Source organism: Anas platyrhynchos, chromosome 8 (assembly GCF_047663525.1).
Source record: "Anas platyrhynchos isolate ZD024472 breed Pekin duck chromosome 8, IASCAAS_PekinDuck_T2T, whole genome shotgun sequence".
NCBI classification, from domain to species: domain Eukaryota; kingdom Metazoa; phylum Chordata; class Aves; order Anseriformes; family Anatidae; genus Anas; species Anas platyrhynchos.
The window spans coordinates 9,739,792-9,766,142 of NC_092594.1; the positions used below are offsets into that span (position 1 = coordinate 9,739,792).

General features: G+C 35.8%; 1 protein-coding gene across 2 annotated transcripts in view; it reads right to left on the bottom strand.

The window, feature by feature from the left end:
- Positions 1–26,351, bottom strand: part of DPYD (dihydropyrimidine dehydrogenase) — a 353,894-nt gene that overhangs the window by 131,832 nt on the left and 195,711 nt on the right. For both annotated transcript variants that reach the window (XM_038182862.2, XM_038182863.2), the window contains one exon: positions 970–1,134. In XM_038182862.2, coding sequence (XP_038038790.2) covers positions 970–1,134 — 165 coding nt within the window. The remainder of the gene's footprint in view (positions 1–969; positions 1,135–26,351) is intronic.

Genomic DNA, 26,351 nt, shown 5'->3' on the forward strand with positions numbered 1-26,351 from the left:
CCCAAACACAGTAAATAAAGTGACGTGAACCTCAGCAATGAAATACACAGTCCATGTATAATGAAGTAGGACATTAAACATGCAGCATTTAGACTTTGCTATCAATAAAATGTGCTCAAGCACTTTTATAGTTCCAGATGTGTACACTGAAACTCCAGGAACAAGAAAAAATATCTGACTGTCTTCATGCCATAATACATTCAGGAATGTTCACTTATTTTGTTCATAGCTGAACTATGGAGGTAATAACTTCAAGACAGAAGATACCTAGGCTCTGGGATTTTGAGCTCTTTCTGTTCGAAATGATGATTGAAGTGAATTTTACTTTCCACCTTGTTGTTCTTATTCACTAGAACAGGAGCTGAAAACCACTTATGCCAGCTAGCTGGCGTCATTGCTCACAACTTTCATTATTACCTTCTAGACAGATATTCCCCATAGCCAAGAAGGTTCTAACAAAACTCTCTCACTGCAGCAAAGTTAACTTTAAGTCAATGTTCCTTCTTTTCTAGTAAAGCAGCCAATTACTTATGAGAATATCAGAAGTATCTTTCACATTTGGATTAAGAATGAAAAGAACAAAAATTCCTTTTATAATCAAATTCAATTAACAATGAAAATGAATACTATAGGTTTCCTCTTTAAATATAATTTTGTATGCAAACTTATTCACAGAAGCACTGATAAGCATCCACACTAGAATCAACTCTTTCCTTAATATTATCTATTTGAATGTAAATATCAGCCTAACTAAAAATGATTGTTCTCTATTTGTGTAACAGTCATTTCACAGTATTTGCTGTCATAAAAATGATTTGGATGAGCTTTTCTGTTTTTCAATACCATACTCATGTCAGTAAGTAAACTGGCTTTCTTTTTAACAAACATTAAATAGAGGAGCTTTTACAGACCTATAAGCTAGAGATTTTAAATAAGTATGCTGCATCTTTATGATTTAGTGGTACTTACTTGGTTTGGAAAGTCAGCCTTCAATTCCGCAATGCTTCTACACCAATATGCTGCTGTTTTCTCACTGATCAGTTCAATGTTTAGAAAAGAGCCTTGGCCTGGGCCGTACAAGGGACCCGAAGTAATTCCACGCACAATCCTTGGAGAAACATTGGTCACAATATCCTGCAAAACAGTGAGACCTGTCAGAATGGCTTTGCAAAGTGAGGATGTGTATCAGTGAGGTCTATGACATTATAGAAACTTACCTGAATTTGATGTTTTAAAAATTCTGTTAGCTACATTGGAGCAGAAAAATGTTTGCTCTGTGTGTGAAATGGTATGATAAATTATTTCAACTATCAAGAACATGACAATACATGACATCTATAAACTGCCATGCACAATATCATTCAGATAATGTTTTTATGTTGGGTAGATGGGAAACAAAACTTTGTATAAATATCTGTGCAGGCCTCAGTCATATAACAGAATGCGTGGGAGCTATCATCCCCCAGAGAAGGTAGAAGGTTGTGTCCTGCATTAATAAGTGAAATGCAAAGGGGTGCTGCCCTCCAGACTCTCTGATGAGAAGACAGAATCACAGGTCGAGTCTCTAGCAAACATATATCAGCATGTCAGACTTCACATATGAAATGATATGATAAAAAGAGATCAAAGTCAAAAAATAAGAGCAAAACCAGTTCAAATTAAGATCAGTACTGCAAACCACAACATTTCTGAAGGTCAGCATGAGGTTAGCAAACAATTTTGAAAGAGACAGTAAACACATAAAATGTTGACTTGTTTAGTAGTCTTAATTAAGCTACAATGTCACCATATCTATATTTACAAAGAACTGTAAATTCCAGCATTATTTAAAACTAAAGAGAAACATAGATGGTAAAGTGTTCTTTTTGCCAATTTCCAATTAAAAATAATTTTGAGTAAAGGTCATTTATTTACAAATCTATCAGAATTATTTGTTTAAGTACCCCTCCTCACCATCTTGTCATTTTTAGTGAGATAACATGAACCTCCATTAGTATATAGCAATTAAGGTCAATTTACATATTTTAATTAAGAACCATCCCATATAAAACAATTAGGGTAATAGGCATACTAACTGGATTTCATAACATTTGGACGTTTTTCCAACTAGATAGACAGGAAACCTTAATTAGCATTAATTAGCACTGATCTGCATATGTTTGATAAGGCATACCCTTGCCACAAAAGATTATTTATTCTTGAATCTGCCAAATGTTACAGTTACAGAGGATAAAGGGACTTTTCTTCACACTGTATGTAAATTTGGGATAATCTTCATTTGTTTATAAAGTTGAATTACTTATTATACAGTAAATATGCACTAATATTTTATAGTGATAGATAATTATACGTCCATTCACATATGTAGAAATGATACAAAGTAATCTTCCCAGTTCATCTATTTTCAGACCTAATAGTAAATCTGGAACAGTGACATCACAACAATCCTCAGTTTTCCTATAATAGTATTTTGCCTTCAACACAAAAGCTTCACCTCCCTCTCAACAGTTAAATTGTATTTTCAGAAAAAAAAAAAATATTTTGGAACATTTTCTGAATTGATACAAACCCAAAGCAAACAGCAAAGTACGCTCCCCTCACTCCAAAACATTACAAAAATTGGAGTTTATGCAGAAGAACCATTTACATCAGTTTGCTCTGCATTATCTTCTTGAGCACTACCTGCTCCTTGTAAACTGCCTCAGTAGAGTTTGACTCCATCACAAAAAGGTATTCATACACACAGGCCAGTGCTACCAGATCATCTAGCATGAGAAAACATGTAAAGTCAATGACTTAAATGCTGGCAAATGACCTTACTCCTGCTAGCAAAGAGTGCTTATAGTCATTTGCAAACAGGTACGAGTTACTCTGACCATGCTTTAGGCCACCATGAGCTTCTTTTTGCCATGCCCCACTCAGTCAGAAGACATGTAGCTAAGGAAGCACGGCACTAAGCCTGAGCTAGCAGCTGCCTGTTGGTTTGTTGCAGGTGGGATGATTCCCACTTTGCAACTGGCTCGTGGATTTGCATATGCCAGACAATGCTTGGAGCCACCTACGGAACTGTTTGTTATCTTACTATGTGCATGTTTTGTTTTCTTCCAGTCTCCCTCTCAGTTTACTAAAGCTAAGAATTCAAAGATTGACATATTACAGCCTTGAAAAAAACTCTTGTGGGACACTGACAAAGCCTCACCCTGCTTCCCTACAAAAACACTCTGAAGTTTCTGCATCTTTCTTGGGTCTCCAGGCAATTGCTTCTCTCTCTTAAGAACAGAGACCTCTGCTTAGACCCTATGACTGCTGTTGAATCCCCATGGCTTCAACACTCTTTTTCCCAGAGCTCAGGCATTGCATTTTTTTTTTTTGGGACGATTCATCTCTGCAGGGTCCCATGAAGTTGAATCAGGTAATGCACAGACTTTGCAAACTGTCTCAAAAGCAGTTACTTTTCACTTTAATGACCACAAGAGATGCACAGAGCCACATGAAACAGTAAACACGCATACATCTATTTGCCTACATTCTTTACTCTTGAATTTTCTCAGAGATTTTGTGAGATTCTCTTTGGTGCTCAGGGATCTTTCCCTGCTGTCCCCTGCCAGCACACAGCTGCTCCTTCAATCAGCAGCTCCCACTGCCTCCCTACTGCCTCTGTCTCACAGGACCCCTCTGCTGCGTCCGTGCACCACTTTGTTATCTTTCCTGACCAAGCTGCTTCTGCTTCCAAAAATCCTTCCTGGCTTTGAAATCCAAACATTACCACCTGGCTCCTTTGTCTTGGATCCTCCCTAGAGGAATAGGCTGTCCTTATTTAAGATCCCATTACTCATTTGCCTCTACTAGCTCAGAGTGAGCTAGATGGAGAGAGTTTGTAATGACTGACACGCTGGCATCTCTCCTGTCTCTTGTTAGCACATGACAGCCCCAGACACAAGAAGACTCACAGTTCATGGAAACAAAATGGAATTTATAACTTATGTGATGATTCAAGGAATCTGTCTATGTACATACAGAATAAAATCATACAAGTGACAGAAAGGAAAATTGTCTGAGATAAGTGTGAAATACCCATACAAAGCTTGCCTTACCACCATCTTCCTCTTCCGTCTCCTGCCACAGCTATGAAATCTAAGCAGGGAGAGAGTTAGGCAAGGGATCTCTTGGCTGGGCTTAGCCAACTTCATTTTCTTCGGGCTTTGAAGTGAATTTTAATTGATATCACAGGTTATTTTACTAAGATAGGAAGTCCTGCTGTTTACTAAGATAGGAAGTCCTTCTAACTGGTTATCTCCAAAACAGGAGGTAAAGGCCAGAGCAGCTGGAATAGCCTCAGTGCTCCAACACACCAGGGTTGTGACAGAGTATCTTCTGGTTTGAATAGCAATTTTCCCTGTTTGTAGGAATGATGTGGCCAAATGCTGGTGCTCTTCATTCATTTTCCTTACTGAAACTTCAGGAAAATGCAGAAAATTTCCCCACACAACCCTTTTACTGTTGATATGTGCATAAAAGCTACCATGGAACTGATGCAGGAAGCTTGAGAGGGAACACTTCAGTGTATGAACATAAAAAAAAAATGTAGACTTTAAAAAAGGCTGACTGCATCAAAGAAATGACCCAACTGACTAATTGGTCTGGTCCCTGGATACAGGCAACAGTTCATGTCTGCATATAGGAATAGGAGTATGTCTCCAAACTCCAAAACTCTTAGAGTAGCTCTTACCCAAGACAGAAGCAATAAACCATCCATGGGAAAATAGCACAAAGCTTTCACATACCATGAAGACCAAGGATAGAGGACTCTTAATATAAAGCAACCAAGGGAGAAACAATTCTTATACCTGACCACACTAAAAGACAAAGCTACAGGGAAAAAAAAATATATATATAAATATATATATATATATTGGCAAAGATGAACAGAAATGGAAAATTAATGTGTTTCCTGGGGAAATTTTGCAAATTAAGGTAGATTTCAGGATCACAGAAACTGTATTCAGCATCAGATTCCAGCAAAACAATCTAGTTTTGGGGAGTTAATGCAAGCCAAGAGAAACAGTAACAGCAAATGGAATCAAGGGCCAACTGTGACTCATGAATATTTCAGTTACTGAATTACTTCTTTTGCCTCAAAAGCTGATTCCTCTCCCCAGGAGGGCACACCAAAAACATATCAATCCCTGAAATATTTCTAGCTCAGGGTGTCTCCTAAGAAAGTTGTGTTACACACATAAAATGCCACTATCTGCTGCTTTCAGAGTCCCCTGTTCTGCTTATGAACAAGTCTAGTTTTCTCATGAATTGAAACTGTGTAAATTTTCATTACACAAGTATTTTTATTCCTGTTGATTAATTAAAACACTAAGAAAGACCCAAGGCATTGATCAAGACCCATTTGCTCTAATAATCCTTGAACTCTACAGTCAGATCTTCAAATTCCAAGTCTAATGGGCTGGGAGTTTTGAAATGACATCTTAAGATAAACTCTAAACACACAAATGCTTTCTATAAGTTAACTGTAAATGAAGATGCAATTCAGGGTGTCAGCTCGTGTTTTAATATTCACTCTAAAACTTGTTTTACTTCACACTGTCCGCATTTTCAGTTAATGATTGCCACAGATTTCTGTATTGTCAAAACACAACCATGCTGAGAGAGAGAGAGAGAGACCTATATGTTTGGGCAGCAGGGACATTCTGAGTTTTAAGGGACCCAAAGGGATGTCAGGCATGGTGTTAGATCATGCGATAAGCACATTCATTGTGTGTTTCAGCTAAAGTGATCAGCTGAGAAATAATTCACATTGTGAATATTAACATTGGCATCTGTAGGCGTGGAAATTAATGACCCATACAAACAAATCAATCTATTCACCCCTCTCTCAGAGTTATTGTTTTAGGGGAACCAAGAAGACAGCTCTTCATTAGCAGGGTTCACATTTTTATTTCACAATCATCTCTCCTAGAAAATAAAAATAGAAAAAGTTTGGAGAAAAATGTGTGGAGATGTGAGGTGCAGTGGAATATAATATAAAACATATCCCAAAAGGTATACCATGGCCTCATGCCAATTCAATTAATGTAGTTATATTAGGCAAATATAAGAAGAACCAAAAGTATAATTCAATATTATTTTTCATATCTAAGTTCTAATATGTTGCTATTGATTTGCAGATCTTGAAGCAGTCTTTCTCACCTATTTTTCCCAAAAATATCATAGCTAATGGTATTTTAATAAACATTTTAAATAATAAAGTTGCTTAAGAGAACAAATAGACATATATATTTGGGACATGGAATGAAAACTAGTTAATGATACCTTCAATATATTAACTTGCTATACAAGCATCCAGCCCTGAAGTACAATTCTGCAATGCAAGTATCCACAGTACAATCAAGCTTTTGAATAAGATTTTGGGATTTTTTATAAATACATTTAATGACACTATACCAAGTACTAATGTGTTTTCTTCATTCTGGGAGGCTTCTGAGGCACAGAAGAGCTTGCCTCACACTGTTGGCCCCCAAAGTCAGTGAAAGTCACTGAATAGTTTGAATTAAGCTTTTTTAACTTTAACTTATTAAAGCAGATAGGATTTAGTGACCTTTGTCAGTTTCTTTTCATTAATATGAGAAAAAGATTTAATACAGCAAGCAGATTACTACTTTTTACAAAGTTAATTTATTTGACCTTTCTTTATTCCAGGGAGTGAGGGCATTATACTTGCCAAGTAGAGTTATCTGTACAGTCCTGGGGTTACTACTCACTAAATGTCAGTATCAACACTGATATAGCCACAATGGCCTCATTGTGAAGAAGAGATCTAAATAAACACCTTGTTAAGGCAATTTTAGTCAAGGATCTCAATACAGCATATTTAACGTTAGCAGACAGTAAACTGCAATGTGAAAAAAAAAAGCCCAAATGTAAATTTCTGCTTTACTATATTCAGTGCACCTTCTTCATTATCTAAACAACAAAACAATAGTAGCTGAAAATGCAGGTATTTAAGCAAATTCTGCTGTACCTTTTTTCTCCAGGTTATCAAAGATCTATTTAAAAAGCTATAAAGATTTCAAAACTCAGTAGACATTAAATATTTTTAAAGCTCATTTTCTAAATGCTTTAATCAACCTCTCAACATCAGTTCAGTTTTCCCTAATTACAGTAGAGCTTGATGTACAAAATCACCTATGTAAAAATATGGAGGCAAAGGAGATAGTGCCCTTTTCTGCCTAATATTGCAGCAGCTAAAGCATTCTGGAAATCTGGCTCACTGCTGTTTGCACACCCTCACAGATACAAATGGCATCACAGACTTATGTCCTCGTAATTCCCTGCCAACTCTCACTCAAGGTCTTGTGATGATTTGCCTCTTCTGTGACTCAGCTGTCTAGCCAGACTGTGTCTAGTATCACCCCTTCTGGAGTTTTAACCATCTACAAAAGGCAAATGAAACCTGAAGCAACAATACCACTTCATACAGCACTGTTCCTATACATCATTATGAGTTGTTCTTCACTTTCTCTCCTCCATCAGAGCTGTGAGACATGTGACATTTCCATAGGGTTCTTTTTTCTGAGACCAGAACAGGGACTTGCTCTCCTGAATGTCTCCATAGCTCAGAATTTCTCAAGCTGAGCTTGTCTGGCTCCTTCTAGCAGAAAGCTAAATACACTGCAAGCACCTCCACAAACAAATTCCACCCATTCCATCAGGTACAACCATGCAGATTCACAGAGCTCACTAACTTCCACAAAGACCTTATCAGCTAGTGTAGGATTTTTATGACATATTTCTAGACCTACTGATTCATGAAGCGGGGCAGGTATATTTTTTTATGATTTCTGCCAATGGTGGTTAGATGTGGCAGCAGGCAAAGCACGCAAACCACCATGCTGTGCTGTTTTCCAGGTTATGTTGCACACAGTGTCACCTGTTGAATTTCTAACACTTGTATTAACCATTTTAATTTACTTTGGACAGGGAACTGGCCAGAATTTACGCTTTCTGTACAAGTGCAAAATCTCAGCAAAGTCACTTCCTCACCCTCTCCTCCTCTTTCCCTGAGTGAATATTGGAGCATTTTTCTTTTTTATTTTTTAGAAACCCTGAAACTACCTTGACAGAAAACTAATCTCAGAACATCCCACCATGCAGAAACTGTTCTAATCTCTCCACCACCAGATATGAGAAATTTAGTACTATACAGACACCTCCTTTTATTTTTTTTATTGCTTTTGTGAGTAAAGACTAGACCTAGCCCTCTCTTTCTTCTTCATTGCTTTGCTTCTCCTCAAGACAGACAAGATATAATGATAAAATGACATAAAATAATTATTTTTCAAGTTCTTTCATCAAAATAAGAACTGTATTAAAAATCTATTATTTCCTCAGCCTTCCACAATCATTCACATTGGCAATTTAAACCATGAGAGTACTGATCTCTCCACTAGTATAGAACGGATCTTGAAAAAGAACAGTGCTGTTATTTATAAGTTACACTTCTTCATCTTTTACTTACAAGATCTAATATGCTATAGAAGGAAAAGGTTACTTTAAAAAGTATTCTTGTCTTTTGATGGCTGTTTTTCATGTGCTTGCAAAATAGAGTTAATTTGACTGGCCATTTTTTGTTTTTCTCTAAAGATGAAAGCACCCAAATACCGAAAGTCAGGAGTACAAAGAGTGCTTATAAATCTTCCTTAATATTCTACTCTATTTCTAGACTGAATAAGCAGAGTTATGCAAACTATTAAAAAAAAAAAAAAAAAAAAAAAGACCATTACCTCATAAAAGTTTTTACAACATTAAACTATCCCATTTGTGTTTATTAAACCAATTTAACATTACAGCTCCAGCAAGCAAGCAAGCTTTCCAAATCAATAAGTTAGCACAGAAGAGTGCAGCCCCATAAGAGAAAAAGCACGCGTAAGGATTTTGGAGAAAAACTGCTGAAGCACTCACATTGTGTGAAAGACAAATGACAACTGGTTGGAGATTTAGTTACTATGTATTTAACATTCTTTGTATACTGTCTCATTAGTGCGTTAAGATGTAACCATAAGAATGCATGAGAAACTTCTAAATTTACACGTTTAACTTGATTTCTACCTAAGCTTTTACCACAGTTGCTTGCTCAGCACACCAACCTTCTTACTAAAAAAATTTTCAGACAGTAGGGCATCACAACCAATAACTTATGATCAAGTTAGCAAACACCAAAGCTTTTAAGATAATCTTCCTAGATCAGAATATAGGAGAAGTAGTGTGTATTCTTCTCACCTTAGAACTATCTTGGGACAATCCCACCCCCACTGGAAGTCAAGTAAGAATCATCTGCTGCCCTTTTTTAAAAAACAGCAGCCCCCCAAAGCTTTTGAAATTCATACGTAATAGAGACTAGAGGTTAGAAGTCTTACAAAAACAAAACAAAAAAAAAAAACAAAAAAACAAAAAACAAAAAACTAAAAACTAGAAAACAAACACCTGGAAGTGTATGTTTAACGTTTATACCAAATGTACAAATATATATTTTTGAGTTGAGATACATATTTTGCAATAAAATGTTGTTTTGAATCTTTCTTCATCATTACTTTATTTTGAGAAGTTGTGCAAAAAGTACATTTCATAATGCAAATCCATAGTACTTAGAAATTAACATTTAACTAACATTTAAAATAAAATTTCATATTTTTCTAATTTATGACATATTTGCTTGTAGCTTTAGATGTTAGAATGTAAAGACATTTGTACTGTAATTACAAAAGATCATTTTTAAAATGTATTATGTCCTACAGCACTTTGCCTTGACAAACAATTACTAGATATCACATTCAACAGAGTACAAAAAAGCAATCTTTATCGCAAGGTTAAAATTAGTCTTTGAACAAAAGATGCTTTCAAAGCAAATCCAAATTCTCATCAGCTTTATAGCAATTTCTTTGGGAGAAACAGAGAAGCAATGGAGGGAGAGAAGAGAAAGAAAAAAAACTGAAGGACATTTGAAAAATTTCTTGCTAATGTTCAATGTGAGCATACATTTTATCAGTTTTCTGATAAAGGTGTAATCAGTAGAACATGATTAAATTTCTACTGTCAAATTATATTGTGGTCAAAAACTACAACCATAGAAGAAGAGAGAGTTCTTCATCACAGCTGAAAGTTGTGTGAAAGTTGTATTCGGCCACTCGCTTTTGTATCTGCTTTATTTTTATTTTTTTTCAGTGTGATTTTTAGTTCTCTGTGTATATAGAAAACTACCTAATCAATGAGTGGTTGCTTTAGCTGACTGATGAGAAAAAACGTTCAGTAATTGTCTCAATACATGTATTCATTTTTAAATGAGGACACAAAATACATGGTTAAACTCCCAAGACTTCTGTGAGAGAGAAATTTGAAGCAGATTTCTCTCTCTCTCTTTTTTTCTTTTCTTTTTTTTTTTTTTTTTTTGGAAACAGATATCATTTCTTAAATATCACTTCTTGCCCACTGTTTGGAAACACATAGCATACAAGCTGTAGCAGAAGGGGGAAAAAAAAAAAAAAGGAAAACAATCTTCATTTGACAAAGAAAAATCGAAATAAAAGAATGGCACAAAGTATGGCACAAAGCACAAAATAAGAACATCTAGTAGTAAGGTCTTTAGAAATTTTCTATCCACATCTTTTTGACTGATGAAGCAATTTCCCTAAAAAATCAAAATTTTCCTTGTCACAAATATTGGTTTGTCTGGAAAGTTTTTAGTTTTCCTTTAATTAAACAACCAAAGTTTTCACAATGCAGCATTTTATTTTGGACTGCACTCTGCACCTCCCTGCAGATAACTTAATGAAAAACATCCACTGACGAAGAAGTCAGCAGCAGATGGTCAACCCTGCTATTGCAATTGATGCACAAAATGCAAAATATCAAAATGCACCACCACCTTTGGAACCTGAAGTAACCACAGCTCCAGGAATACATCTGCAACTATTTATTGTACAATAAGGACTGGGCTGGGATCTACTAAGAAACCAGATCTTTGAGAAATCATTGCTTCAGAGTCTATGAAGTGAGACAATTTGTAAGCAGCTCACAAATCCCATTCAAAATCAGACTGGAAAATATGGACGTTGAATAACCACATATTTCTGAATTAGAAAATTCACCTAATCAAAGCCAGGCCTCCATTTCAGCATAGATCTCATTTAGGATAACTGAGAAAAGAGTTTGAGAGCTATAGAAGATATTGTTAGTTGTATACAGAGCAAAATAACCAATTTGACCAATTAGTCAACTGAGTGTGTCTCAGGAGAGCAGAGAAAGTTAGCTCAAGGCGGAGCTACTTTTTTCTCACCATTTGCTGATTAGCCACATGCCCCCATCTTGACATGTATGGCTACATGGCTGCACTTTGTCCCAGCAGACAGGAGACGAATGAACACAAACATTAAGCTTTTCTAATTTAAAGTGTTATCAACATTCACTGCCTTGGATCTCTTCTGCTGTTCAGAGTCTCTATTACCTATCATTTCGCTAGAGGTTACCCTTACCTTACCATTTCCTCTCCTCAGAAACCTCCTCTGAGCCTTTTAGACTTGCAAGTTGACAATCTTACATCACCACATTCATTATTTAATAATGGCCCCTGACCTTTGTTTAACAGAAAGCCTCCAAAATTGCCTTCTCTTTCAGCTGCCACCATTCAAAATAACCAAATGTCATATTTTATTAAACGTAACTAATTGCGTGCTAGCCATTCTCATTAATATTGATGTCATCTGGGTGACAAAACTGGTGGAAAATATAAGTCTTTGAAAAGCTATTTGAAACAAACTGAGATGCTTGAGACTATCTACAATTAAACGAAATGCTATAACATGGCTGCATGGGTAATCCCAGAGGTACTAGGATAGGATGTCTTGAAACTATATAAAAACTCAGTCTTACTCTCCTACAAGTTATATCTTTGCTGTCAATAGAGTATTATTTGTATAGCTTGGATAAAGTACCTGATGAGATTTATTGAATAACTTAAACTCTACTGCAACTCACTTACATTCTCTAAAATATTGATATTTCTGGAAAATAACCCAGAGCAGATGCAGACTACAGTTTTTGATCTGTATCCTAAAGTGAAATTTCTGTTGTTTTCAAGGAGCATTGTGCAGTCACAAAGTTTGAAAGTTAATGCATATTAATTACAATACTCTAGTCCGGTTTACAATGCTGACCACTGGGATTCATTCTAGACAACTATTGAATGGTCCCATGAAATGGGAAGAAAAAGTCTGTTTGAAAACCAAAAGCCTAAGAAAATCATGCAGGAACCAACATTGGTCAATGAAAAGACACAGGAAAGAAGAAGAATTCCATGACATGTCTGCAGCAGCAGGGTTGGAAGAGTCACCAGAGGAGCTATGCTTACAATAATACAAATTAATTTTTTTCTTGTACTTTAGGAGGAGGCCAGAATAACATCCTTTTTCATACATCACACTGTTAGTATTAGGGAAAACAATATTGTTTAAACAATGTCTGATGTTGTTTTCCCTAATATTGTTTTGTACTTGCTAAACAAAACACCATAAGGCAGTAGGGCAACATCACCAGGCTACAAGTTCCTAAAGTGATGAGCTACAAAACAAGCCAACTAATGCCATGCAATGAGATTTTCTAGCTAAAAAATAAAAAAAATAAAAAAGTGAAAATGGAAAAATCTCAGGTAGGCTCATAATTAAGAAGAAATATTATAATAAAATCCTTGACAGACACAACAAACAATGAGAAAAGCAATTCTTTAAAGTACACATCTGAGATTTTGCACTTAATGTATAGACAGAAATCAGACAAACAAAAAATCTACCACAGGAATTCTGATGTCTGCTAGTTAAGCATACAACTTCACTCTTGAAAAAAGCAAGGTGACTATCTATTTAAGAGAATATACTATAAGAATTAAACAATGCTCCTGTCAACAACTCCGGACACCTGTACCAAGCTCACTTATTGCCTAATTAAATGTTAACATGTCCAGATCCAGTCTGTGATATAATTTTAATTACTGTTTTCACATAGGGAAGTCATATAATCAATGTATTCATAACTGTTCCTAGAGGCTGTTTTGTAAAGCTCCATTAGTAAATTGTGAACCATCACTAAAATATTTTCTTCCAGATTGCTATAAGTAAATCAAGACTATTATATTCTCCTACGAGGAGGGGAATAAATGATTCCCTTTGAGGATAGAAATACATGATTTCTTCAATAATAGAGAAAAAAAAATCTTTTACGTACAATACTATTTAGAGAGTTGTTAAAATTCTTGCACAAAGAATCAACATTGGGGAGTTAAAGAACATTAGAGTTATATTTAAATCTATGTATAGTCCAAAATATTTTTATTGCTGGATTAAGTAATTAAGAGGAGAATCACGTTACTCCCTTTAAGCATGTATTTAAATTATCTGCTAAGGATGAATTGCAAATATCAAGGTAAGACTTGAACATACCTGCAGCATTTTCTTTTTCCATTAGGATTAAGAATGCTTAAATACTATAAGCATTGATTAGCATCTGTGTTATTTAGGGGTTAGAAATTCAAGGAAATTATACCAATTATATTTGAAAAGGTATTTAAGTAGCTAGTATTATAATTTTCAAAGTATCAGTTCTTCAGGTGGCACTAAACAATTTCAAGTTGCAGAAAAAAGTGCAGAAAAAAAGTGCACACGGAGAGTGGAAGGGCTTCAGTATCTAGGAGAATAATTTTTTTTTTCTTTTGTATGATAATCTATCCATAACGCTTCTACTTTGGTACCACAAGCTCCTTAAATGTTAACTGTTTCATCTTTTCATGATGTAAATCTTTCATCTTTTCCTATGCAAAAGTTTGGTTGAAGCCAAATGGTCTTTTGCCTGAGAAGGAATTGCAAGCCTGTGCCATTTGCCATTCTCATAGCCTGATTATACATAGAACTGGATACTTAACTGCAGAAAAACAGTTTTAACCACTACGAGTCTTAATCCATCACTTTAACATCTTGTAAAGATTCAAATACATTTTAATTCAGAGCTACATTTTAGATCAGATCTTTACAATAGATTTTGAATTTTGTGAGAAGCCTCATCTACCTTAAAATTCATGAAATAAAAATAGTATTTTCTTTGTATTTGCTACAACAATGGTGGGATACATAAGACTGCTGCATGTAAACTTGGAATTTATTTTCATAGACATTAAATAGTTGAAATAGTATCAGAATAGTTTTAAACTAAATAAAGAACGAACTCTGCTACCATGTTAAAATTTATGAGGATGTGGCACAGCTGTGGTCAGAAAGCTGAGGCTGAACTTGTGGCATTAGGTACGCAGCCCTGGGAGGGGCTTTGGGCTGCCTTCAGGAAGGGGAGAGCCAGCACAGCCACATCTGCCAGTGGTCTCTGAGGGCACTGCACATCCATCCAGCAGTCATCCTAAGAGGCACCACACAGGCTCCATAATCTGGAGTGATAGCTTTTTCATCTCAAGAGCCTCAAAATCGGGATTTCCAATCTGTTGGGCTGAGTCTAAGTTTCCAGACAGAGCTCTTAATAAATAAACAGTGTTTGCAAGTGTTTTAACTTCTCTGACAGAGAGGAACCCATGTAGACAAGTGCTGAAATGCACATCGAATTTGTATGCCAAAGTATGGTCCCTTGTTCCCATCTGCCTGTGGTGGATACAGAAAACCAAGTCTCAGATCCATTTTTTCTCCACTTTCACCTGAAGTTTTCATAGCAGTAGGTTACTCACCATCTATTACTTTATTATTATTATTATTATTATTATTATTATTTTTAAACACTCAGGAAAAAAAAAAAAGACATTCTATTGGCTTTTAAAACTCAGCCCTGTGGGACATAAAACACAAATTTAATAATGCAAAAAAAGCAAAGTTCATTAAAATATTCTTGTAAGAACTGTAAGTACCCATGCTGCATGGCAATTCCTAGCAAGAGGATTCTCCAGTTTACCGCTGAGAAAAGAATTATTCTGAGCTGGCCATGTTCTTTCTCATTACATGTATAATAGGCACAAAACCCCAGCACTCTGAAGAGTCATTGCTCTGGTCTGTCAGTTAAGTAAATATGCTCATCGGAGGATCTAGCAGGCATAACAGGGAGGGTAGACGTGAAGTCCATTCCCCTCGAAATCCATGGGAAGGTGGTTATTTGAGACTACAATTAAGTTGGGGTTTCATTTTGGGAATTTGTGGCAAATGTTCCTATTATTGCTGCCACAGAAGTCTCAGAAACTGTATGACAGCTGTGTCTCCACCTCTGATGCTAGTGATGGCAGAGCCAGCTCAGATAGGCTACAAAGGGCTTGTGCATGCTCAAGTCTGAAATATGAGGAATAGATCTGTCCTGAGTTACAGAGGATGGCCTGATCTGCAGAATCCCCATGTATCCCATTAGAATATTAATTTAAAACTGGGACAATGATCTAAAAACCTTCTGATGCTAAACATAAAGAACTCCTTCACAAAGGTCTTTGAAGAGAAATATGCTTTTTCCCCACAGAAAAATTCTTGATTATGGATAATTGTATTAGTGATAAATAGGACATAAGGAATCTCTTCCCAATCTTTTTTTGTACCACAGAACTATGGGGTTTAATGCATTACTCCTGACCAAGTTTATGTAAGGACCAACAAGAGGTCCATATTGTGGAGAACTAGCATTTCTCCAAAAAACACTGATGTTTGCTTCTATGACCAAATTTTTACTCCCAGTTATGGAGACTAAAATACACAGTAGAGCCAATGCCCACTTTTGTACAAAGCAGCAAAGTATATATGCAGGTACAGACTGCAAGCTTCTGCTTTTGGAGGCAGTAGGAAGCTTTACATCTTTGCTTGTCTTAGACAACCTTCCCCTAGCTGACATTGTCTTATGCAGCCAGTACAGAGCAGGGCAGGGCAGGTTTCTTTGCTCTATATCTAAGGGAAGCAGGGATAAGACTATATCATGCACACAGTAACACAGCAGAAGCTTTAATCCTTGTAGTATTTAAACAGCATTTTGTAAACTGCAATGCACTATCACAAGAATATCAACAAACTTTGAAGAAAATTCTTAACTACAGTCACAAAAACTAGTTATTGTAGGTGGTAAGCCAATTGGGCATTATATAAGCTCTTTATGCCACACATCTTTTCATGACTTATCTTCATGTTTTTGAATTTTATATAAATATATATGCGCTATATATATACATATTTGCAAAATAAGTTGCATAATTTTGAATTTGCATAATTCATACTTCAATGAAACATCCTTTTATTTTGATACTCTTTAACCCACTGCTTCTTTAAGTAGAAAAAAAAATAATGTCTGCTTTAAATCTGAATCATCCCATTATTTTATGATATTTAGCATCACCAGTCATAACAGCACTTCTTAACCAGGTCCATTCCTGCAATTAATGTCATTTCCACAATTCCCATGAACTCCTGTATGCACTGCAATATGGCTTGATTGCCAAATCTGAACCTTATTACAGTAACTTAATTTTTACATATTTTTTTTTTTCTCTGTGAACAAAGGGATGCCTAGAATGGCTAACTTCCTACACATTGCACATATACAACTGTCATCGACCCAGCCTTTTGTCAAAGCATTCATGTATAAATATGAGTGCTGCGTGTACTGCAGTTCTTTAAAATAGACTTTTTTCTCACTGCAGTCATTCAGTTCTGTAGTAACATAATGCACTTGGTTTGTAAAAATATGTGCATATACTTTTTATTTACACATGCTGCATTCAATACCACAAACTCACCGAATTTTAATTCTGCATCGTTACCTAGCTATACAGATAACAGAGGTTCCCCCCATCTAAATTGTGAATACTAGCATTTCAAAAGATGTTTTCTTTTTTAAGTGAAGATAAGTTACTGCATTAAAAATAAATGAGCTATTTTTGTCAGTTGATTGGACACTGAGTACACATAATAAATCACCAAGAGCATTGTATGCTAGTCTATGTGCTAACCTTGAGCTGCAGTTTATCTATTGCCTTCAATTCAGAAGACAATAAGATGTTTTACCCAATCAGCTGATCAGCTGAAGGAACTCAAAAGACCGAAATGGCTTTGAAATACACAGGCTTTTAGATATCAAATTACCTCTGGAACCCTCTACCCAGAAGTAACTCTAACAAAACCCATTTGAAATACAGCTTCAATATTCAAAAAAATCAATAATTTAAACCACAGGTTGAACATTTTTACTGCTTCCACTGCAGACTGTCGTTTTTTGAAATGAAAATGCTAATGGCACCAAAGGGGAAAGCTCCAGCCAGAAGAGATACATGTGTGCAGGCATGGATTGGCTAGAAATACCGGTTTGCTTTCCCTGCCCCCAGTAACATTTACAAAAGATCTCTTAAAACCACCAACTCTCATTTCTATCATTTTGAAAAAAAAATGTGTTTCTTCCTTGCATTTAATAAGAGTTTAGCTATATCAACACACTTCACTGTAAACACGGATGCTGAATGCAAACACTACATCCTCAATCATGCTACTAAGACACATTGTTTTGGAACAGACTCCAGTGTCATGATTTTCAGTAGCAGCTAGCACATCGTGAGCTCTTGTACAGACAGTGAAGCAGGAATATGAGTGATAGCACGTTCCAACATCTACATCATAAATGGGGACACAGTCCAATACATCCTGCAAAAATCAGGTATGGATGGTCAACTAGCAGTGATAAAAGATCATTTTAGAGCAGAAATGGCTAGCTGACAAGAGCCTTCTTAAAAGATAAGGAACACATACAAGGAAGAGGCATGGTGGGAATGTGAACCCTTGGATGCAATTAAAGAAAGCCACACATGGAGGATATCTGACACAGAAGCAAACCTCACCTCTGCATAAATTTGACTGTCAGACAGATTCTTCACAGTTTGAAATGTGTTGGTCTCTTTATATAGGAACTGCTGTCTTTTGTTAATTTACCCCCACCCCCCCGAAATCCTTGCAGACTATGTTTTTTGTTTGTTTGTTTGTTGGTGTTTTGTTTTGTTTTTAAATCATATTAAAGGAGGAATGGAAGAAGTGTGTGTGGGAAAAAACAATGAAAAAAACCACCACAAGACAGCTTATGTATCTATAGGTAGGCAACTGCCGACATACACTAAGAACAAGTTTTGTTATGGTAGCAAAGCATTATTTGTAGTACTTAAGATGTGCATAAGAAGTTGCAAGATTGATGGGTCTTTGGTTTATAGTTTTAATACTTTATCCTCACAATATGTTCTTATTCTCCCCTTCATATACTTTCAGTGTTCTCCAGCCATAGAGTTAGAATGGAAAAGAAAACATAAATGAGGGTAAAGGTGCTCAAGTGAAGAAAGTTGTGTATTTGGATACATACAGTTTTATTGCAAAGTGAAGATTAAGTTTGCATTTCAAGGTTAAACTTTCTGTTTCTAGAAAAAAGTATATATTACATTGCCTTTTGAATTTGCTAGCTGATAGGTTTGTTCAATTTTAGCCCAAGAGAAATGCAGATTTTTAACTTGGAATAAGAAATGACAAAAGTATAACCATTACAAAAATGTGACACTCAAAAACTTCTGCTCCAAAACTTCAGACATAGACTCCAATACTCTGCTATCCCTGAAGATATAACTTTACTCTGGATATCAAAGAAAAAACAAGCAAACAATACCACCAAAAATGTAAGTAGATAAATTCATCTGAGTTAAAATACAATAGAATATAGGAAAACAAGCAAATACTTTTTATGTTCTCAAGATCTGCATTATCTTCATGCGAAACTGCCCAATGCAGGCACCCCCAGCAGTCTTTAATATACATCTCTTACACAACAGCAGCAAGCAACTGACCTTCTGAGAATAATGATCCTGGCAGCAACATCAACTTAAACAGAGTAATAAAGAAGAGCAGGAACTGAAAACCCAATATTCACCCTTTCCTCAATTTTTGCATAGTGAAGGAGGGAAGAAAAAAAAAGGTTCCTCAAGTCTGTGCTGAAGGCTGAAGTTACAAGTCAGGCTGCTGCAGATCACCTCAGGACAAGAGCTCCCAGCAGAGGTGCCAATAGCACTCAGATGAACTGCATCTCCTTCCCTTCTGTCCCAGCGTAAGGGGGACAGCCAGCATGGGCAGGGAGCACTGCTAATTCCCCAGTGAGGCACTTCGTGGCATCCAAGGCATGAACTTGGTCACCACCAAAAATATTTGGATAGATTTAAGATGTAGCCCCATATAGCAACCACTGGCGGTAGGTTAATCTTGAAATACAAAGCATGGATACTGTTAGCAAGGCCTGCATTCAGAAAATAAAAGGGGTGTAGTCTTCTAGCTCTTATCTGCTGCTGCAGCAACAGCCTGCAATAGAACTACATCCCTCAGCCAGAAGGACTGATAATTCTCTTGCCGTAGCCTCTGGATGTTTCCTCTAACGATCCCAGCATTACTCCTATCTTGTCTGGACTGACTTTTGCTCAGCATGCTCTCAGCCATGCCCCAGTCTCCCACAAACAGTGAATAATGCAATCAACTGCTCAAGCTAAAATCAGCTGAGAGTTATAAAGCTGAGTTTCGACATATTGAAAACACTTAAATCAATGACACTTTGCTAAGCCTTCTCTATGGTTTGATATACACATTAAATAAAAGCGAGGTGAGCAGGAGCTCCCCTGAACCACATGTGGAGAGAGCCATCACAGTCCATACATTGGAACGTGACCATCAACAGCTCATGCACAACAGGCTCCTCTGACCCCATTGCTTAAGCACTAGGTTTTAAAACAGACAATGAAGATGCTTTGGGAAAGAACGTAATCAGGGAATTATTGCTTACAGGTACTTGGGAAATGTTTCCAATTTTGATCAAGTCCACACCAGGATGCAGGTATATAATAAGGTGCAGCTACAACTGCATATGAAAACATTAGTCATTAAAATAAAAATAAAAATATTTCTTAAAAAGTTGGTAATTGCTATTTAGGAACACCATTATTGCCACATAATTTTTGTTATAGATTATGATGTTGTAATAGGGCTTTACATATATGCATGTACTGTGTGTTCACAATACTATGCATTCACTATGTGAATTACTTGATGTATCTTTCTTTCTCTATGTTTGTGCAATTTATTAAACTGGAGATCATACTATTATGTACCAGAAATTCTTTTGGAAGAATGTAAGAAGGTAACAATTATCCTCTGAACTCGTTTGTCTTCAGAGAATAAAATGTATTAGCAACATATCTGTTAGCTGTCCCATGACAGAAAACAAAAGCAAGTGTAATGGTTGCACTGTGTGCTTTCAGTTCCCGCAGTTGGCTGCAGAAGTGAGCTTTGTTCCTGAACATGCTGCCAGAGACAAAAAGAATAGTTTCTCTAATAGTTTTAAGGAAAAATCCTTAAAAAGTAGTAAGGCAAAATGAACTGAGGAGACCTGTTTTTACACATGTGCAGATGGATATGAAAATACATACATGTAACTATCAGATAAATACAAATATAAAAAATGGTTTATTCAAAGGAAAATTAGATGTATATATAGCCTCCATGGATACTAATGAATTGAATCAATGAATTACATTTGTTTTACTTTATGCAAAAATTCACAGAATTGGATGCAGAGAAATTGCAGCATTCTGGTCTGTGCAAATATACACAGAGGAGCAGCATTGCAAGTATCATTATAATCCTCCAAGAGAAGGTTTAAGGCCCTGTAGCTTGCCCTCACTGTTTGGAGTCCCATGTCTGATGACTGACACAGTGAGAAACCACAATGATTTTGCTTAGTTATTTTTGAAGGAAAAATCATAAGCAAAACCTCACAACATAAAGGGTGCTACATAAAGGCACAATTAACTGTGCATGTGCAAGGAAGTAGAAGCAGCAAGACCACGGGATAAAAATGCCTTAGTTAATTCAAGGAAAGCATGATTTACACCCTCAAATTTTGTGGGTTTTGTTTTTAAGATTCTATTTGTATGGGAGAAGACATATTTATGACAAATTTAAAAATAAATCTAAAGATCAACTGTTTACCCATCAATCCAGATTTTGAATTCACTTTGTTTTCTTATTTGTTCCAGAAAGAGGAAGGCACCATGTCTGAACTAAAAATTGCACATGCTAAAATGTAAAAAGATGGGGACCTATGAAACAATATCTAATTTCCATGACTGAAAGAAATTTTGCTCAAGTGATATCAAAGCATACTTAAATAAATAAATATATGTACAAACCTTTAAACCATTTTAGATTAAATTTATTATATAGAAAAGAGCGATTTTTTTCCTCAGATATTTTGATACTTAGCTCAAGTTAAACCTCTGAATTATGTAAAGACCCAATCTTGTACTGTACTATGCTCCTGATTCTGTGGGAAGCTTGCATTTGTAATTAGCTTTAAGGTAGTGCATGTACCAAGTTACTTTACCAAATTATAAATTTAAATCTCAGCAAATTGATACTTCCACTGAATTGGTCTCTGCACTCCTCTACTGTCCAGGTTCTCATTGTTTAATACTCTCAACTGTTTCCATGGTCTTTGGGTCAGAATGTGGAATCCAGAAACTTTTATTAATTGTATTATATTTATGCATAGCTCGTACACATTTAATTGAGAACACCACTATGACCTGTTCATACTCTGTCACAGCTAGGGATGGATACAAAGCCTAATGAGGATTCAGAATATCATAGACAATGGTTATGGTGATTGGTGAGCATCCTTATTAACAGACATACTTTTTCAACATCAACATACAAGTAGAGTATCCCAGGAAACAATACCATTTTGTGACTCCACTGAATAAATTACAATGCAATGATTATTGTCCTGGTCAAATTGTGCAGCTTGGCGAAATTCTCTACACATTAATTTTGGCATTCTGTGTTCATTAGCCAAAATTTTGAAGGAAATTATCTTAAGTCTAAATTCTGCCTAAAACATGAGAAGAATACTTGCCACTGCTTTTCAAACGTTACATGCTTAAACTGTATTTAATTTACACTTTCCGGTAGCTTTCAGATAAATTCCTCATTGAGCCCACTGCCATGTAGCTGGAGAAGGCTAACAAACCCCTCAGTGCTTACATGACAACCTTTGTGCAAATGCATCCTTATTCTGTCATCTACTGGCAGCGTGCTTTCCAGTCCTGTTCTCTGCCAGTCCTTACCAGTTTGCCAATTACACAAGCTGCTTCCCAGACATCAGACAAAAATTCCACAAGACTGCTGTGCGAGCGTACCCTAATTAACCATCAGCTTAATTAGACAATTTACTGTGTAATTAGCAGGCAATTAGTCAACACCTCTCAGATCTTATTGACTGCTGTGACAGCCTTCCTTACTCCACACATTCCAGTACGCTACCACGACCATGATCCCAGCACCATCCTGTACAACAGCAACCCTTGCAAAGGAGGGAAAATCATATTACATAACAAGAGAGAGAAAAATCAATAGATAGCCTGTTCATTTATTGAACTGACGTCTAGCCAAGACTCTGGTTTTTATAGCAATAGCAGGTCAGCTGCTAATGAAAAACCAGCTGGCTACAACATTACTTTATGTCATTTTCATTTATAATGTTTCAGTGATTTTGTTTGAAAACTTAGTTTCCACTGAATTATCAAAGAAGTCATGCAAGAAGAAGTTAAAGAAATAATGTGTAAACTTACTTAGTCATAGAAAACTGTTAAAAGGTACTGCTAGCTGCTTTTGGTAGCTATAACCAGCATTATTATTCACTGTTTCATAGTCCAAATTGTACCAGGAAAGTTAGAGAAAAGCAGATTAGCTTTAGGTTTAAAAAGTCAATATTTAAAAATAGCTTAATTGCATAAACGTAATTCAGTAAAAATATGTATATTTTAAGTAGTATAAAATCCCTCATATGAATCTGACACTCTTATAATACACAATGAGAAAATGTACAATTAAATACCATCATAATACACATATTAAGAGAATATTAAAGATGTGCGCTCCTTCTTCTGTAGACCAAAAACTGGATTTTTCAGTTAGCTGGGACAATGGCATTTTGGACAATTCTTGGAGTAATAATTCAAAAGTTCATGGAATGGAGACATTTGTCTCCTGATGCAATTATCTAGAATATATATTCACAAAAATCCTACACTTTCTTACTGAAGGATGAAGTCTGCTAAAAGCACAATCTCTATTGTAGTGAAATATTTGGACAATTATAAAATCTCAAATAATGATAAGAAGTGTTATTTACAATACACGGACATATATATTTACATTAGTAACGAGTATTTTAACATAAGAACCTCACATGTTTTTTAAACATATGAGACTTCATTCTGCTTTTACAACAATGCCAGTCATTAGTAAATGCAATTATATCACTATGAGATTTATAAAGCAGCTCTTTGCTTTCTTAATTTCTTGTGTGGGAAATCAGATGTTAAACAGAGCCCTATAAGTTCCATTTACCAACTGGGAATTGAAGACTTGAGATAACCTGAGCTTTTAGGGGAAGCCTCGTGCTTCACATAAGAGCTACTCTGGTATAACCAAAAATCACTTCAAAAATGATTAAGCAAATACCCTGTAAAAATCTGTGTGTGGAAATATACACTAGATTAGAGATATATCATTTCAGTTTACATCTGCAAACTTTTTAACATAATCTATGCACCAGTACATACATGTTTGACATCGATTTTAGAGTGTCCACATTGAGTCAATTTGGGACCGTATTTCTGTGGACATGTTCAAAGGCTGTATGGGATGCTTCAGCTTTCTTTTCCCAGGTGGAGATGAGGGAAAAGTATCCGTCCAACAGCCAATCTGTACCATGTGCACAGCTGACCAAAAAGCAACTAGCTGGTGCCCAGGAGGAGAAGGCATGGTGCTAGAAGCATACCTTCCTCTATAAACCTGCAGCCCATTATTTTTAGTGAGCAGGGGTGGAGTCCCAAAGCTTCACCTAGACCCCTGCAGAAGCCAACATTTGGCCACTGCTATCTACTTCACCTACAGATTTTAAATGTAGACCTCAGCAAATGCAGATGCTGGACTATAAACTGGAGTAAGGGTAACTTTTTCCTCGTTCTCCTTCTGTACCTCAGGACACCTATCAACGTCATTACATTCTGGAGATTTTATCATAATGCAAATGTTGAAATGAGGAAGATAAACCACTGAAACATGCGTTTGGACAAATAGGGATGGGGGTAAGGGTGGAGGGGGACACTCAATGACTTGATAAAAAAATTGGAGAAACTTCTGAATTCTATAATAGCAAAATAAAAATTTTATTTTTTTCCTGAAAGTCTCTGGATATCTCTTACCATGTATCATAACAATCTCCCTACAGATTGTTACAGATCTCCCCACACCCCACAAAAATAAGTTTAGGTCATTTATGAGAAGGAAAGTCTAAACTGTTAAATACAACCTTACGCTGTGAATGTCTTGGAAAGGCATTTTAAAAATAGAATCATGATGAAAAATGTAACACAAATTTTCTAATAAATTATTGAACAGATTAATATCACTAAAGAAGGTTTTATGCAGTCTGTTGTTTTGAAGAAAGCAAAATACTAAAAATAGGCTGCAACAAATCTGAACTGAGAATGAAACTTAAGTGTAAAAAATCTAAATTTCAGAATTACACTTGGCAATTTCTAGCTTACATTGAATCTGCCTTTTTAGCTGAATTCCTTTCAGACACAAAATTACTTGAGGTAGCGCCAAGATTACTAACAATTTTCCAAGGACATACGAAACAACTACAGAAAATCGTGTCTGAATGATATTTGACACAAGTACGTCGCGTACATGCTTTTCAGAATCTTGTTTACTCAGGATGTGATATTCAAAAATGTTGAGTACTTCAGATACAGCCATCAGGAGCTACAGATTCTTAGCAGTTTTGAAAAATCATGCATGTGTGCTCTTTGTATCTCTCTCTCTTTTGTTAAATATTTGCATACATTTTAAGAAGGAAGTAAACAAAACAACAGTAGTAAATAACTGAGCAGCTTCTTCAACATAAAAATAAGTACCATTGAGACTTTTAGCCAACTGTCATATTTGCATCCATTCTCTTTGATAAACTAGTAGTTGGACTATTATTACAAAGGACATCTCTTAAGTACTGGTCCAGTTCCCAGATGCAACATATTATGACTCCTACTTTTGGTAGATATTTTTATAGAAAGGCTTATGAAACAAAATACTCAGTATTACAATCTTTACACTCTTCTAAACTTCACTAAAACTGCTTCTCAGCTGTGCCACTTTAAGTGCACAAAATGTTTCATTAAAATACTGGTTTACAACAAGTTTTTATTTACCAGCTGCCCAAAGCACAAGGTTAATCTTCAAATTTAGATTATGTTGGTCCATTATTGCTGCACTGTTTTAAAACAGTTCAAAATGAACACGAAATAAAAAATAAAGGATCTCTAAATACTCTGTAAAAAAAAGCCAAATAGACAAATGGAAAATGAATCCTTAGATAATTACATGTGAGGAACCTGTAGCCTACCAAGAACCAGTTTTGACATGTAACTAATTTTACCTTTGATGGCCAGATTTGTGTACAGCTTTGTCATTGCTGGCTTACAGGCTCTATGGAATTTATGAAATTAGCTCAAGATGCATAAGACAATTTTACAGCCAAGCTCTCTCTGCTCCATGAGGGTGAATGGAAGGAAAAGTATAAATATGAAAAGTGGCTTGCTGATCTTCTGTTTGTAGAAATCTCTCCTTTAGCACAAATGAGTTCTACTGACACACTGCTCACACACCTGTGTGACAGATACCTCCTTCCCTTCCACTGCTGAGTTGTCAGATTGTGTTCCTCACCTTGGGACAACAGATTTCACCAAGGTAGACTGTACTGTGGCTCTCATTGAAGCAGAAATCGAGCATTTCTGCCATATTTAATGCTACAGGAAGAGTGCAACTAGACATTTGTTCAGAGGCTTATTTTTTTTCTTCAAAGTAATACATTACAAATGCCATTTGTTCAGATTCACAGCATGATCTTTTCCTTTTTACACTCAGATAACACATTTTATGTATAAAAATATTCAAATAAAACACAATGTTGTAGTTACAGCAGTTAAAAAATAATTACACTCAATTGCATTTCTCTGGTCTTTTACATCATCTGTTAAACTATACTAGTTTTATGCAGCGATCTAAAAAAAAAAAGTAAATATTGGGAAACAACCAAGCTGATATTTCTTATTAACATTTTTTTCAGAAATATAGAAGACAATAATTTATATAAAGAACACATAAGAATGTTAAGACCATTAATAATCATTTTCACAT